The sequence below is a fragment of the Carettochelys insculpta genome, chromosome 28 (assembly GCF_033958435.1).
Source record: "Carettochelys insculpta isolate YL-2023 chromosome 28, ASM3395843v1, whole genome shotgun sequence".
Taxonomy (NCBI): domain Eukaryota; kingdom Metazoa; phylum Chordata; order Testudines; family Carettochelyidae; genus Carettochelys; species Carettochelys insculpta.
In genome coordinates this window covers 11015733-11031345 of record NC_134164.1, presented here as the reverse complement: position 1 = coordinate 11031345, position 15613 = coordinate 11015733, and the positions used below count along the sequence as shown (strand labels likewise).

General features: G+C 50.1%; 1 protein-coding gene across 1 annotated transcript in view; it reads right to left on the bottom strand.

Moving 5' to 3' along the window:
- Positions 1-9977, bottom strand: part of ASIC2 (acid sensing ion channel subunit 2) — a 1334934-nt gene extending 1324957 nt beyond the window's left edge. The window contains exon 1 of the mRNA XM_074978894.1: positions 9414-9977. Coding sequence (XP_074834995.1) covers positions 9414-9977 — 564 coding nt within the window. The remainder of the gene's footprint in view (positions 1-9413) is intronic.
- Between the last annotated feature and the right edge of the window lie 5636 nt (positions 9978-15613).

Sequence of the window (15613 nt, the reverse complement as noted above, 5' to 3'; positions counted from 1 at the left end):
CTAAGGGATTTGCTGAAGGTCGCAGAAGAAGCCTCTGGTTCAGCAGAGACCTGAGTGCAGGTCTCAAAGGTCTAAGATTAGAGTCCTCAACACCCATCCTCTTGAGTGCTACCAGATGCAGCAAAAATTGTCCATAATAATACAGTCATTGCAGCCAACTCCTCTTGCCTTTGCTACTTTGTACGGCCATCCAAACCTTGACGTTTATTTCCTCACCCACACTAAACAAGCTGCCTCCCCTTGACTGAGAGCATCCTTTCCAGTGAGACCTTTCTTTGCCCCACTCTGCATGGAATGCGCATCTCCCTCCAGCTCCAACCCCATTTGGTGTGGTAATGCCTTGCATGGTCCATAACAACCCAGGAGCAGCACTAAGGGAGTCGCTTGAAATGCATCACTTGTCATTTCTGTCCCTCCAGCTGAACAGATTGCTTCTGCCTATGCATGACAAGGCCTCTGGCAAGGAAAGGCAGAGACTCCCAGCCCCCAGCTGGCTCTGTCATACAGCTGCCTCCACTCTTTTCCATACCTTTGGTTTCAGCTCTCCATTGCCAGAACACAAATGTCTCCCAGACATGTATTTGGCCCCCATTATCACATCTTTCTGAGTTCCCCCTGCCCCTCAACATGCTGTCCCTCTCTCTCCAGCATTTATGAAACAGCACCTCAGTGCTCAGAGAATCAGAGAAGCAAATTATAGAACACTAGAACTGGAAGGGGCCTCGAGAGGTCATCAAGTCCAGTCCCCTGCCCTCACGGCAGGACCAAACACCATCTAGACCATCCCTCACAGATGTCTATCTAACCTGCTCTTACATGTCTCCAGTGTTGGAGATTCCACAACCTCCTTAAGCAATTTTTTGCAATGTTTAATCATCCTGACAGTTAGGAATTTTTCCCTAATGTTCAACCTAAACCTTCCTTACTACAATTTAAGTTTCTTGTCATATCCTCCTAGGCTAAGAAGAGCAATTTTTCTCTCTCCTCCTTGTTACACTTTTAGGTACTTATAAACCACTATCATGTCCCCTCTAAGTCTTCTCTTTTCATTCTTTCCTCACAGCTCATGTTCTCTAGACCTTTAATCATTCTTGTTGCTCTTCTCTGGACCTTCTCCAGTTTCTTCACATCCCTCTTGAAATGTGGTGCCCAAAACTGGACACAATACTCCAACTGAGGCCTAATCAACACAGAACACAGTGGAAAAATACCTTCTTGTGTCTTGCTCACGAAACTCCTGTTAATGCGTCCAAGAATCATGTTTGTTTTTTTTGCAACAGCATTATACTGTTCATACATATTGGCTATGTTTACACTAGCCCCAAACTTTGAAATGGCCATGTAAATGGCCATTTCAAAGTTTACTAATGAAGCGCTGAAATACATATTCAGCACCTCATTAGCATGCGGGCGGCCGCGGCACTTCGAAATTGAAGCGGCTCGCAGCCGCATGGCTCGTCCCGACGGGGCTCCTTTTCGAAAGGACCCCACCTACTTCGAAGTCCCCTTATTCCTGTGAGCAGATGGGAATAAGGGGACTTTGAAGTCGGCGGGGTCCTTTCGAAAAGGAGCCCCGTCGGGATGAGCCACACGGCTGCGAGCCACGTCAATTTCGAAGTGCCGCAGCTGCCCGCCTGCTAATGAGGCGCTGAATATGTACTTCAGCGCTTCATTAGTAAACTTTGAAATGGCCATTTACATGGCCATTTTGAAGTTTGCGGCTAGTGTAGACATGGCCATTTAGTTTGTGGTACACTATCACCCCTAGATCCCTTTCTGCAGTCCTCCTTGCTAGACAATCACTTCTTATTCTGCATGTGTGAAACTAATTAGTCCTTCCTAAGTGGAGTACTTTGCATTTGTCATTATTAAACTTCATCCTGTTTACCTCAGACCATTTCTCCACTTTGCCCAGGTCATTTTGAACTCTGACCCTATCCTCCAAAGCAGTTGCAAACCCTCCGAGCTTGGGATCATCTGCAGATTCACTAAGCGCACTCTTTATGCCAATATCTAAATCGTGATAAAGATATTGAACAGAACCAGTCCAAATACAGATCCCTGTGGAACCCCACTTGATATGCCCTTCCAGCATGACTGTGAATGTTTAATAATTACCCTCTGAGAATGGTTACCCAGCTAGTTATGCACCCACCATAGAGTAGCCCCAGGAACCCAGTTCAGCTACACAACCAGGCCTGCTGATGGAGGAACAAAGTGGGCAATGGCTCTGGAGCCTGGCAGTTCTAAAGGGCTCTGAGCATAAGGTGCTGTGACTGCTACCACAGCAGCGGTGGCACCCAGAGCCCTAGGCCCTTTAAATCACCACCATGCAGCCACTCCAGGCAGCTCTAAGGCCTGGGAGCAAGGTGGAACCTGGCACGTTCACAGGCCTGGCCCCGTCCCTTCCACCTAAAGCCCCACGCCTTCTGGGAGTACAGCGCCACCTCTTTCACCTTGCCCAGGGACCCCGCATGGCTGTCGACTTCCCTGCATAGGACCTAATGTTCTAGGGAGTTCTGGTCATGGCCCATCTCTGCGCATTGTGCTGGAGGCATTGCAGAGACAGCCCCATGGTGCTGTACAAGCAACCCCCACAATTATGAATGCGGAAAAGAGCAGCACCTAGTTCTGAACTCTGCGTCTCCCTCCGGCCAATTCCAAAGAGCTCTATCACCCTCTCCCCCTCACCATGAGCTTTATCATCCCATCAGGTAGTTGTACTCATGGAGGCACTAACGTACTGGACACAGTCTGATTCCAAGCAACCCTAAGTCCCACAGCAAGGGAGCAGGGTGGTGTTCCCAGTGTGCAGTGGCATGCAAACCCATTGTGCCAGCATGCATGCAAAGACAATGCAATGCTGTCATATTAACATGGAAATCTGAGCCACTCAGACTCCAGCTAACATATGAGTCCTGTAAAGAGTCTGTGTTCCACATTGGGAAATCGGGATTGGAACTCCGAGGCTACTGCTGCAAAAGTACAGAACTTGCCTGCTTGAGCAAAAGGGGAACACTACCTGATAGCACCCAGAGCAGGTTATCACACCAGCCCATCAAGTTACTACATGTCAGGCTGCAGAAGATCCATTTGTCAGTGCAAGATGCATACTTTCTCCTGTAGGATTCCCCTCTGTAATGAATACTGCCACCTCAAAGAGATTACTGAGCACATACCACCAATTTTGATAAATAAATTATCCAGACTTCTTCATTATGTGATAAGCTCAAATAACCAACATCTCTAAGCATGGAGGAAGAATTAATTTTAAAAAGGTAAGATTAGGCTAATAGGGAGTGAGGGAGAAGGTGATTTTGGCATCTTGGCATGGTTAGAGTTTGAGATGTTTGGCTGTGTTTGTGTTGCCTTTGTGTACTGTCCCAACATAGTGCAGACAGCAGGCACTGCAGACACCAAGTGAAACAACCAAACATTACAAGACCTGTTAAGGGGGACAGGCACCCAGCCAGGTTTATTTCTGACAAAGCACAGTACTAGTTATGGATGTTTTAAAGACTGAGAGAACATTTGGAAGTGATAGGTAGGCAGGTTGACTGATTGATTTTTTCCTAATGGAAATATTTATATGAGGCAGTACCCATGGTGAGGAGATTACCTATGGAGGATTATTTGTACTGCAAATAAAGATGCATGTAACAATAAAGATAAATTCATATAGGGTGCACCTATACTAGGAACTAACTTTGAAGTTAAGCACTACATTGAAGTATCGGAGGGGTAGCCATGTTCGTCTGGATTTTTAACAGCAACGAAGGGTCCTGTGGCACCTTATAGACTAACAGAAAAGTCTTGAGCATGAGCTTTTGTGAGCACAGACTCACTTCATCAGATTCCAGCATCTGATGAAGTGAGTCTGTGCTCACGAAAGCTCATGCTCAAAACTTTTCTGTTAGTCTATAAGGTACCACAGGACCCTTCGTTGCCACTACATTGAAGTAGCCATCAGAGAGTCTACACCCATTTTCCCTTGCTTTGAAATTAATTTCAAAGTACGGAGCCCAACTTTGAAGTCCTTACTCCATTTCTGGAAATGGAGTAGCGCCCTACTTCAAAGTTTAACTTCGAAGTCGGGTGTGTGTAGACACTCAACTTTGAAGTCTGTTACTTTGAGGTAAGCAACTTCAAAGTTATTTTTGCAGTGTAGACACATCCTAAGCCTCGACAGCACCGTGGACGTAACTGGGCACATACGGCATAGTATGCTGTTCTCAACTAACAAGTGATGATAGCTAGAAACATATTTCTTCATGCATTTAAAACCATGGTGGATTATAATCTCCTGAAAACTCTGTCTGCTGGTAGAGGCTACTCTCACTATTAGAATACAAGACAACACTGATAATACCTCCCCTTTCTCCCCTCCTATGCTCTGAATTTGCACCTGGGCACACATGACATGCTGCCTGACATGCATGTTGTGCTCACTGTAGCTGGACGAGCTGAACTGGTGGCTGCTAGGCGGGGTTGATGCTGATATGGGACAGACATTCACCCACTAGCTATTATTGCATGGAGTGGGTGGAATGTGTCTCTCCTCCCTGTCTCCTCCCTGTTTCCATTGCTTGTCTTCTCCGAGTCCCCCCTCCTCTCCACCATTTCCCCTTCCCGATCTGCCCTCTGCCAGGCTCAGTCTGTCCACTTTCCCAGGGCTACCATCTTTGCTATAGCAGGTCACTTCCTTCCTCATGCCTGACTCCATCCCGCTCCCAGCTCATAGGTGTCCTCCTGTGGAACAATCACATGGCTTGGTCCTACCCCTGGAGAAGCTGAGCTATAGGGTGCCAAGCAGGGTGGTGAATACAGGGGGCCCTGATCCGAGAGTGCTGCACAGTTTCGGCCCTGCCTGGTAGTGGAGTGGAGCACAACGGGGTCTCATAAGGGGTGCCCATGAGACCGTATCCCAGACATCACCAAGCTTCTTTATCCAATGCACATGGCAGACCCAACAGACACCCCACTTGGTATGTGCCACCCACCCACACACACACACCACGTGCTGCTGGATGCCTTCATACCAAGCACCCTCAGGCACACTGTGCTCAGATGGTGCCGGGCTTCCTGCCAACACATCTAAGGGCTAAAAGTTTGTTGCAGTGTGGGGCTTGGGCTTCTGGGGCTTTTTTCTTCCCCATGCAGTTCCCTCCCTGCCCACCTTCAGAGAACGGTGGCAATGCTGGAGTCCAGCACAGGACTCTTCTCTCTCACAGAGCAATAAGGGAATATTTGCACAGCCCCATGGGAAGCTTCACAGCAGTGTCAGGGCCATTTGGAAAGCAGCAACCTGCTGCGGCTGCACAATGTGTGCAGAGGAGGCGGGCTGCAAGCTTACCACAGCTGGGCTTAGCTTGATGTGAAAAAGGCAGGACTGTCCTAAGGCTGGAATGTGGTATTACCATGGGATTATTTCTCTCTCTCCACACACACACACACACACACACACACACACACACACACACACACACACACACACACACACTGAAACTGGGGCCTTGCAGGAGTATCAGTTTTGAATTTTCACAAGGCGGGGGCAATCCTGGACTTCATTCCTTGTGCTCCTCTAACCCCAGGACTCTTGTGATATTGCTACACCCCACAGTCACTCCCTCCCCTGCTACTAAAAATGTTCCCCTATGCAGCAGTTCCCAACCTTTTCAAGACAGGGACCCATTTTGACAATTCAGTGAAGACTTGTGATCCAAGGCAATTCAAAACGGGGGCAGGGTGGTGAGGAGAGAGTTCTCCCCTGGGAAAAATACACCCCTCACTCCCCCAGGCTTACACCCCTCTCAGCTCCAAAACTCCCCCCTTTCCCACCCACCTCACACAAGCCCCATGCACTGCTGCTGCTGCTGCTCCTTTGCCAGGCCGCTGCTGCCTCCACACAGCTTCTCTCAGCCCTCCTACTGCCTTCCCCCACCTGCAGTGCGGGCAGTTCCCTGCCCTACCGTGCTGAATGGGACTCATGTAACTGGTTTATCAGGTGAATCTTTCCTACCGGCTGTTAAACCAATTAAACTGAGTTCCATTTCAGCACAGCGAGGCCAGGCGGGGACTGGGAGCTGGAGGAGTGAGTGGCAGCAGCAGCACGAGCTGCAAATGGCTCCTTAAAGAGCCACATGAAGCTTGGAGTCACCCAGCCAGTGACACTTGGAAAATCTAATGGCAACCCATGTTTGGATCTTGACCCATAGGTTGGGAATGCCTGACATATCTCCTAATAGTTAGTACTTCCACTACCAGTGGGAGTCCTGTTTATCCCAGTACCCCCTCCCACTTCCAGTATCTCCCCTGAGAAGGATGCTAAGTCTGTGGGAAAGCACTTGGTGGTATCTTTGTTGAAAAGCATAGGAATTCCTGGCCCAGACAGCCCCGCCCCCCACCCCGTGTGATTGATTATTGGCTGGGAGGCAATGGCATTCTCTGAGCAGGAGGACTGGAATCCTGTTAAATAAGTAACAGAGCACAAGCCTGGGAAGGGCAGAATAGCAGAATGGAGCAAAGCCACCTGTTCCAATATGCAACATGACTACACCTTCCCCTTGCCTGCCCAACCCCCAGCTCAAAGATAAAACATATGGTTGTCATACTGCATTATGGCCATGTGTGGGAGCAGGCACCATGCCCACACCCAAAGCAGTGACACTGGAAAGGTCAGCAACTCCCCAGCCAGCTGGTAAACCAGTCAGCAGCCACTTCACAGCTAAGCACTTCCATGCAGGAAATGAGATCCTCCTTCTTTGGCCCCTGGACTGAGCCTGCACAATTTGGTAGGGCAAACAAGGCGAGAGCGAGTGTTTCCAAAGTGGTTTCCAAATAGGAAACAGCCTGGTATTTTACACTGAGGTATCCCCCAGGAGGGACATCCTGTGACTTCATCCATTATAACCACCTCGGAATCAGTGCTAAAATAACCACACTGCCTATCCATAGGATAATCGGTAGCAAGAGGAAAACTGCCCTGTGCAGTGGTGATTTATCAACCAGCCTTTCACACCACAGCAGCTCTTTCCAACTGGCACCGCTCCAGAGTCAGTGCCAGGAAACAGAGAACGAATCCGGACTGTCAGTAGCTCAGATTATGATTCACCACCCTTCAGCTTCCAGATGGGAGATTCATGGCTGAAGGGGCCAGGGAGCACAGGATTCAGGCCTTTTGTTCTGAGCAGAGAGTCTCACCATACATGATGCACCAGAGGTAAGTTTATTTTAAAAGAGCAAGAGTCTTCTCCAGCCAGGGTCCAAACACTAGCATCTTACAGCAGAGATCTGGCAGGGTCATTTCTGTAGGTACCACATCAGCCCTCAAAGGCCCCAGCTGGTCTAGCTGGAGCTAACCACTTCTGACTAACTAGCTGTGCCATTGTCCTTTCGAACATCTCTGTTTTCATAGAAACTCATCCACAGAAACACTGCATCAGGCCAGAGTGACACCCTGACTCCGATTTTAAGCCAAGGGTAAAGCCACCCAAAGATCCTCAAAGGTGTTCACATTCGTAAATCCCATGGATTTCAGTGGGGAGTTAGGCACCTAATTAACTTTGTGGATTGGGGATCAAATGATTTCAGAGCCTAAGTCCCATTAACCATCAGTCAGGCTCCTAAGTGCTTCGGTTTTGAAAATGGGAATTAGCTGCTATGTTAGTATGTGCTTGCAACTTTCACTCTGGGCTCATAGGCATTTGCTGTACAATAGTGAGCCTGCCTCAGGTCTGTTCTTCAGGGAAGAACCATTTGCACACTTGGGATTGGACTGTGAGCAATCCCAGAGTCGGACGACTTCACTCTGGGCTCACCCTTGTCTCAGGCCGATCTCAGACCTGAGTGATACTTTTATTGCTTGAACTCTCATATATGCTTTTACTTTCCATGCCTCTGCCCACCCCCAGATGCCCCCCCCTTTTGACACACACACACCAGCCTGTGCCTGGGAATGGCCCAATGTTCAGTGGCTGGCCTCTGTTAATGCATCCTCCTAGCATGCGAACAAGCCGAGCTGTGTATTGGCCTGCTCAGAACCAGGTAGTGGGCGGGAGTTCATGAGTTGGACAGTGCACAAAACACAATGTTCGAGGAAAACATTCTCCACCTCACAGCAATGGGTCCGTAGCAGAAATCACCTCGAGTCGTGACATACACAAGAAGTGGCACAGTCCCTATGCCCACGAAATCCAGAGCCAGAGCCTAGTGCATTATGACAGCTTAGAAATCAATCCATACCCACGTCACATACCCCCAGGATAACCGGTGGTAAAAAGAGCAAAGAGATCACATGCTGCAGACACAAATGGCTGGAAGCAACCGGCTTTCCATGCTCCTGGATTCACTGAACTCTCCAAAAATCTGCTGCTTCCCTCCAGGAGAGCTGCTGCTGGAGAGAGCTGTGAGGTAAATCAGCTGGGCACAGACCCCAGCCAGGCATTATTAGTATGCACACTGCCACGTCCACTGAGAGAGCAATCCAACCAGATGCATTAAAAACCAGAAGCGCTGAAAGCCTCTTCCCCGCTCCCATGCTAGCACCCCCATGGAAGCACAGCCCCTCCGTGGCCAGAGCTGTCACCGCTTTCCATTCTGCAGGAACTCACGTTTTCTTTCCAGTGCTCTGTGTATTTCATTTCAGAGTGGCTGCTTCCCCTCAGCAAAATGCCACAGGCAAGCGTCAGTCACTGTTGGGGTGTAATACGATACTCTTAAGCCATTCACCGCTCTCCTTGAACCAAGGCATTCATCTCACACCTCAGCGGGAAAATGGACCCAGAGCTGGGACCATACTAGGGGATTCGTTTTACCTCTCACTCCAGTACCACAGCAGAAAAAGACCCTGCTGGCACCCCCACAGCACAGCAAACTAGCAATGACACCGAGGCTTTAGCCGCCAAAGTCACACACCAACAAAGCAGATTCCCCCTCAAATTACAAGGTCGCAAACCGGGGGTCCATCAATAACACAAAGCCCAGGCAGGCACTGCAGTCCCAAGGACCACTCGTCAGCACACCTGCCTTTTGCACTAGCCTCTCTCCAGTCCAGCACCTCAGCTGGCTACCACAGCATGGGAGCCACGGATCACAAAGTCTGCTAGGCATATCGACAGGGTCCGCTCCAAATCCCAACTCCAAGAGCAAGCACCCTTTGGGACCTGCTGGTCTGCTAGGACACATGCACTGGTACAAAAGGGCTCTGGCAAACAAACTTCAGCTCAACAGGCTGCCTATGCCTTCCCAGTGCCACACACGAGAAGCCTGGGCCCAGCAGAGAATGTTCTCTCTGGACTCACGCTGATTCCCTTGGCCTGAACAAACCACCGTAAAGACCTGCTGGATTCTCCACCACCAGGCCCAGCCGCACATGCGAAGAAGACAAAGGAAACAGAAGCTCTGTCCATACTCACAGTTTTGAAGTCTTTCTGGCTGCACTCCTGACCTTTGAACTTGCAGTACAGCAGCATATCCTTCAGGTCATGCCCCACGCGCCCCAAGAACTCCTGCATGTTGAAAAGTTTGGGTTTGTATTGCTTGAAGTTGGCTTTTTCCTGCAGGGCAGCCAGCACAGCGGGGTCAGCCAGGTGAGGGTCTGGAATCTGCAGGTTCACATCAAGCAAAGCCAGCAGCTCCCCGGCATGATACAGGTCATTGGTGGTGAGTCTAGAGAAGCGGAACTCGTTGAGGTTGCAGATGGTGACTGCTGGGAAAACCAGGCTGTTGGCCACCACCTCATCCACCTTAGTGACGTGCTGGTAGGAGAAGTAGAAAGCCACCCGGTCCGAGCTCTCCACCAAGAGGAGACCCAACGAGCCCACAAAGGCCAAAGTCCACAGTAAACGCCTTAGCGTCACTGGCCCGTGGACAAAAATGTGGCGGATCCCATGGAGAGAAGAAGTGTTGGCAAAGATCTGGATGCTGGAGGGCTGCAGACTTCCCAGGCTGCCCTCGCTGGTGCTGTCCTTAAGATCCATTGGGGTAATTTGTTAAATCCTGGCACTCTTTTTCAGGTCAGTCTCTTGCTAGGCAGACAGAACTTTATCCCCCACCACCTCTTCGATGGGGCTTTGTCCCCTATCTATGGGGAGCAAGAGAAGAAAGAGGTGGGAAGGATCAGGCCAGCTTTTGAGAGTTTATCCTGGGAGCTCAGCAGGAGCTTGACACAGGTAAATATTTGTATAAAATCCATTCAAACTCCAGCTTTTGATTTCCTCGGTGCGATAAGGAGGGCTGGTTTTATTTAGGGAGACACCAAGGTGATGTGGAAGAGATGTGGGTGGGAAGGGAAAGCTTAGCCAATAGAAATAAAGTCCTTCCCCCTATACATACACATACACACACGGAACAGAGATGAGATTAAGAGAGAGCATAAAACCCAGCGAGGCAGCTTGCAGCTGGCTGACTAGCGCCTGATGCACAAGGATGCCCGCTTTGTCGAGCTGATGTGCTGCGGAGCAGCAGTGCTTTCTGACTGCTGGATTGTTTTCTATTCCGATGTCGCTAGGAGCTGGATCCTAGCATCCTCCCAGCCTGGCTGCGCGCAAGGCTTCCAGTTGCTGCCAGTCTTAGTCCAAGGGCTCTTCGGAGGAAGCTGGGCTGCTGATTCAGAGGGATAGAGGAGACAGAGGAATGCCAGAGGGAGGGAGAGGGGAGAGAAGGAAAAAGGATACAGAGGGACAGAGATGCAGGGCCCCACATACGCACAGACAAAGAGCAGGAGGCTGCAAGCCAGCTGCCTTTTTTTCTTCAGAGGCAAAAGCTAAGCTGGGGAAGCTGCCATGGAATAGGAGATGTGCCGGTTCTGGGGGTGCCGGTGGGGGGAGCATGTATCTTCTTGTCCCCCCGTTCTTGTAGTCTGAGAGCCTGCCTGCTCCGGGACCCCTTGTCTTCGCAGACAGTCAAGCCATTCATTGATCTGCCACCTCTGCGACTTGTTTCCTCCAGGGAGTCTTCGCACAGCGCAGGCAGAGGGGCTGCTTCTGAGGAACCTCAGGTTGTTGCTGGGATGATGATGATGTTAATGAGTCATTAATCAATCAAGCCTCTTCCAGAGTGTGAGGAGGAACCATTGAGTTGCCTCTCCCTTCCCAGACTGAGGCTGTTAAGCACCTACCCAGCCGCACAAGGAATTTCCAGTTGTTTTGTTTGCTTTTGAACAAATACTCGAAAGGTGCCTGTGATGTATTTGCCTTCAGAAGGGATTCCCTAGAAGTCACAGCTGGGCTGTGGGGGTCTAGGCCTCACCCTACTGAAAGTCCCTTGTGGGATCCTGCAGGAGTAACTCCCAACTCTATAGTTCCCAGCCTGCAAGCTGCAGCCTACTGGGCCATGGCTGCACAGTTCTGGAACATTTTTGTTGCTATGTTGGCCCTTTGGATCTCGGTGGGGTCCTGGTCTCTGAGATGTCTGTGCAATGCAGTAATTATGATAATTCACAATAGCTGCATAGGCTAGGTCCTGGACAAAGGTGCAGGTCCATGCCTGAGACTAGCTCCTAGAGCAGTGCAAATCATAAATCAAAATAAAGCAGAGTTTCTCTCCCCAGAACAAATCCTGCTTTCTTGCTGCTGAGGCACAGATGTGAAAGAGAAAAACCTTACTTCACTGGATTTGCTCCATGCTGAAAACAGGCATGTGAATTTTGGAGGGGTGAGAGTCTGGGCCACACTGAAGTTAATGGTGAAACTAATTGGCTTCAGTGGGACCAAGATCTCACACTAGGCTAAGCCCCAGAAGGACAGTTATTGCAAGCACAGCAGATTTAAGTTACCTGACACCTCTCTGCAACTCAACCAGATCAGCTGTGTCCTCCATTCCCACGCCTGGAACTGAGTGCCCATGGCCCCCAGCGGTACCCTTGTCAACCACCTCCCCAGGGAGTAGCAAGCAGGTCTGGATGCTGGCCAGCTTGCCACTGAATGCTGTGGGGCAGAGAGAGCTGGTGGGACAAGGTCTCCTGCTCCACTGCACAGTGGAGTCTGTGTGGTTCTGCAGGGTAAGCTGGGCTCCACATTCATGGTGCCAGGAGCTGATGCAGAGGAGGGGAAATTTGCGGCAGGGATTGAGTGTGGAGATGGGGCAGGGACAGGGGTAGTCAAAGGCTGGGCAGGAAGGAGATGGAGACAACATCCGCCCAATGACAATTGCCTTGAAAACAATCTCTACCATGCCACTAAATCAAAGTGCCCAACTCCCATTGATATCAGTGGGCATCAGGTGCCTAAATACCTTTGCAGAACTTAGAATTTAAGAGACTGGCCCAAGGTCACACAGAGTCAGTGGCAGAGCTGGCAAGCAAACCCAGGAGTCCAAGTGCTTAGTCCTGGGCTTCAACCATGGGATCTTGCTCCCTCCCAGAGGCAGGAAGAGAACTCAGAAGTCTTGTCTCTTGTATGACTCTAATCTGAATGCTCTGCAGCAGGAAGGGAATACTCCTGCCAAATGTACTTCTTCTCCGCTTTCATTTCTCCTTCAGACTAGTAACTCTTGTGCTATGATGAGCAAAGGGGTGAAGCTCAAGAGAAGCCACCTTGCATTTGCTTTCCTGGATCTCAGACTGGCTGCTGGGACTATATCTGCCCTGGGTGTCTTCCGGATGGTGCGTGTTATGAATAAATGCCTGTAAAGGGTTCTGTGCTAACAAGCAGTCAGGTGAGCCACTGAGAAGGGAGAGGCGGACTTTTCAACTGAAGCAGTTATCTGCTCAGTAAGTCCTTTGTGTGTCTGGAGAAAAGATCAGAGATAATGAATTAAGCCTGAAGCCAGGCTTGGAGAATTTCAGTCATATCCAGGCCTCAAGGGCACTCTTGGAATAACAGGAAGGAAATGTTTACTCTGACACAATCAAGTTACTATCTTTTCATTATTATTATTATTATTTTGGGTTGGGTGAGGAACTTCTCTGGCTGGCTGATGTACCCACCCTGTACACTGTAACTTTTGAACTAAATCCCAGGAAGCTAAAGCTCTGTGTTTAATCTACTTTTTTTAATTGCACTGTAATACCTAACAACTGAGTATGCTTTATCAAGTATATCTGTCATTTTGTTAAAATTCACCTTTTTCCAGGCAATGCTTTGATTCCTGTGACCTAGAGAAGGTCCGGCGTGCTGAAAACGGGAAGGTCAGCTGTCAGAGACTGCAGTTTATTTTTTTCTCTTTGTTTTCAAGCTTTCTTCTAGGGAAGGATTTACAAATATGGAGTTACCTCCCTGGTGTGTCTTCCTGGGTTCTAAAAAGGATTTTGCTGACTTGGATGGTGGCAGCTACCTCACAAGATCAGGGAATCTGTGATCTTGGGAAGCTTTTAAGTATCCTCAGGTCTCTTGCAGGCCCCGCCTTCTGCATTCAGAGTGGGGAACAGCCATGACAGCGCCCACTGCTGGTAACCCCAGCCCAGCTACGAGAGCATCCATGGCTACGTCTACACGTGAAGCCTACTTCGAAGTAGCTTATTTCGATGTGGAAACATCAAAATAGGCTATTTGGATGAATAACGTCTACATGTCCTCCAGGGCTGGCAACGTCGATGTTCAACATCAACGTTGCGCAGCACCACATGGAAATAGGTGCAGCGAGGGAACGTCTACACGCCAAAGTAGCACACATCAAAATAGGGGTGCCAGGCACAGCTGCAGACACGGTCACAGGGCAGACTCCACAGCCAGCCGCTCCCTTAAAGGGCCCCTCCCAGACACACTTGCACTAGACAGCACAAGATACACAGAGCCGACAACGAGTTGCAGACCCTGTGCATGCAGCATGAATCCCCCGCTGCAGCTGCAGCAGCCAGAAGCCCTGGGCTAAGGGCTGCTGCACACGGTGACCATAGAGCCCCGCAGGGGCTGGAGAGACAGCGTCTCTCAACCCCTCAGCTGATGGCTTCCATGGAGGACCCCGCAATTTCGATGTTGCGGGACGCGGATCGTCTACACGTGCCCTACTTCGACGTTGAATGTCGAAGTAGGGCGCTATTCCCATCCCCTCATGGGGTTAGCGGCTTCGACATCTCACCGCCTAACGTCGATGTTAACATCGAAATAGCGCCCAACACGTGTAGCCGTGACGGGCGCTATTTCAAAGTTAGTGCTGCTACTTCGAAGTAGCGTGCACGTGTAGACATGGCTCATGAGGGCAGGAGACACCTGACTGTGCAAATGAGCCATTCCCAAAACATACACACACACACACACCAGGAGTACTCAGACACACAGTACACAGCGAGGGCCCACATCTCCCCACCACCCTGCAGGACACATTACAGCAGCTCACAGCTCATCACACTGTTCTGCAAAAGATCCATCTAGGCTACCTGCATGGCTCCTGGCACCCCTCTGCAAATTTACTCTCCTAAAACCCTGGGAGGCAGGTCGTGCCATTGTCTCCATTTGGGGAGATGAGATGACCAAGCTCAGCGCATAAATATTGCATTAGAGAGTTGATCACAGATCTCCCACAATTCCACGGTCAAGCCCAAGCCCCTGCACTACACTCTCTTTGACGTCTCCAGAAGGTGTGCTGGAGATCACCATCACCCACGGGCTGTACCAGGTGTCCCGTATGGCCTCCCAAGGCCAGCAAGGGTTTGAAGTCATCTGACTTGTTCCCCTCTGTTTGTCACTGGTGAGGCCACATCTGGAGTACTGTGTCCAGTTTTGGGCCCCCCAGCATAAAAAGGATGTGGATGTGCTGGAGCAGGTTCAGCGGAGGGCAACAAAAATGATTAAGGGTCTGGAGCACAAGACCTATGAGGATAGGCTGAGGGATTTGGGCTTGTTTAGTTTACAGAAGAGAAAACTGAGGGGTGATTTAATAGCAGCCTTCAACTTCCTGAAGGGGGGCTCTAAAGAGGATGAAGAGAAACTCTTCTCAGTGACGTCAGATAGCAGAACAAGGCACAATGGTCTGAAGTTACAGCGGGACAGGTGTAGGCTGGATATTACGAAAAACCACTTTACCAGGAGGGTGGTGAAGCACTGGAATGTGTTGCCTAGACAGGTGCTGGATTCTCCATCCCTAGAGGTCTTTAAGTCTCAGCTTGACAAAGCCCTGGCTGGGATGATTTAGTTGGGGTTGATCCTGCTTTGGGTCGGGGCTGGACTAGATGGCCTCCTGAGGTCCCATCCAGCCCTGGAATTCTATGCCTGTTCTGACACAGACCCTTGTAGCATGCCCCCACAACTCCATCGCACCTCTGCTTACTGCTGATCTCTAAACGCTTTGCGCTGCCTGTGTTTATTCCAAAATGTGCTATTGTGCCCAGCTCCCGGACATCTGCCAGCCCCCACTGATAACCGACATTAATGGTGAACAAAGGGGAGTTTTGTCAGCATGTTTGGCCAGCCAGTTGTAGTTTGGCTCATTTGGCATCAAATGCGCAGTTTCTGGTGTAACTCCCCTGCCCCTGCCCCACCCCACCCCTTCCAGGGCTGTCGTACAATCACTTGCATCATTGCCTCCTCAGCCCTTATTTAATTGCCTTGCACACCCCCTCCCTCCCATGTGCCTCAATCCCCCCATTGCACCTGTGCACAGTGCACTCAGGTGTTGGTGGGTGGACAGCTGCAATACGTTTATTTAAACGGTGGAAGGCAGAATGCTGCCACATCTG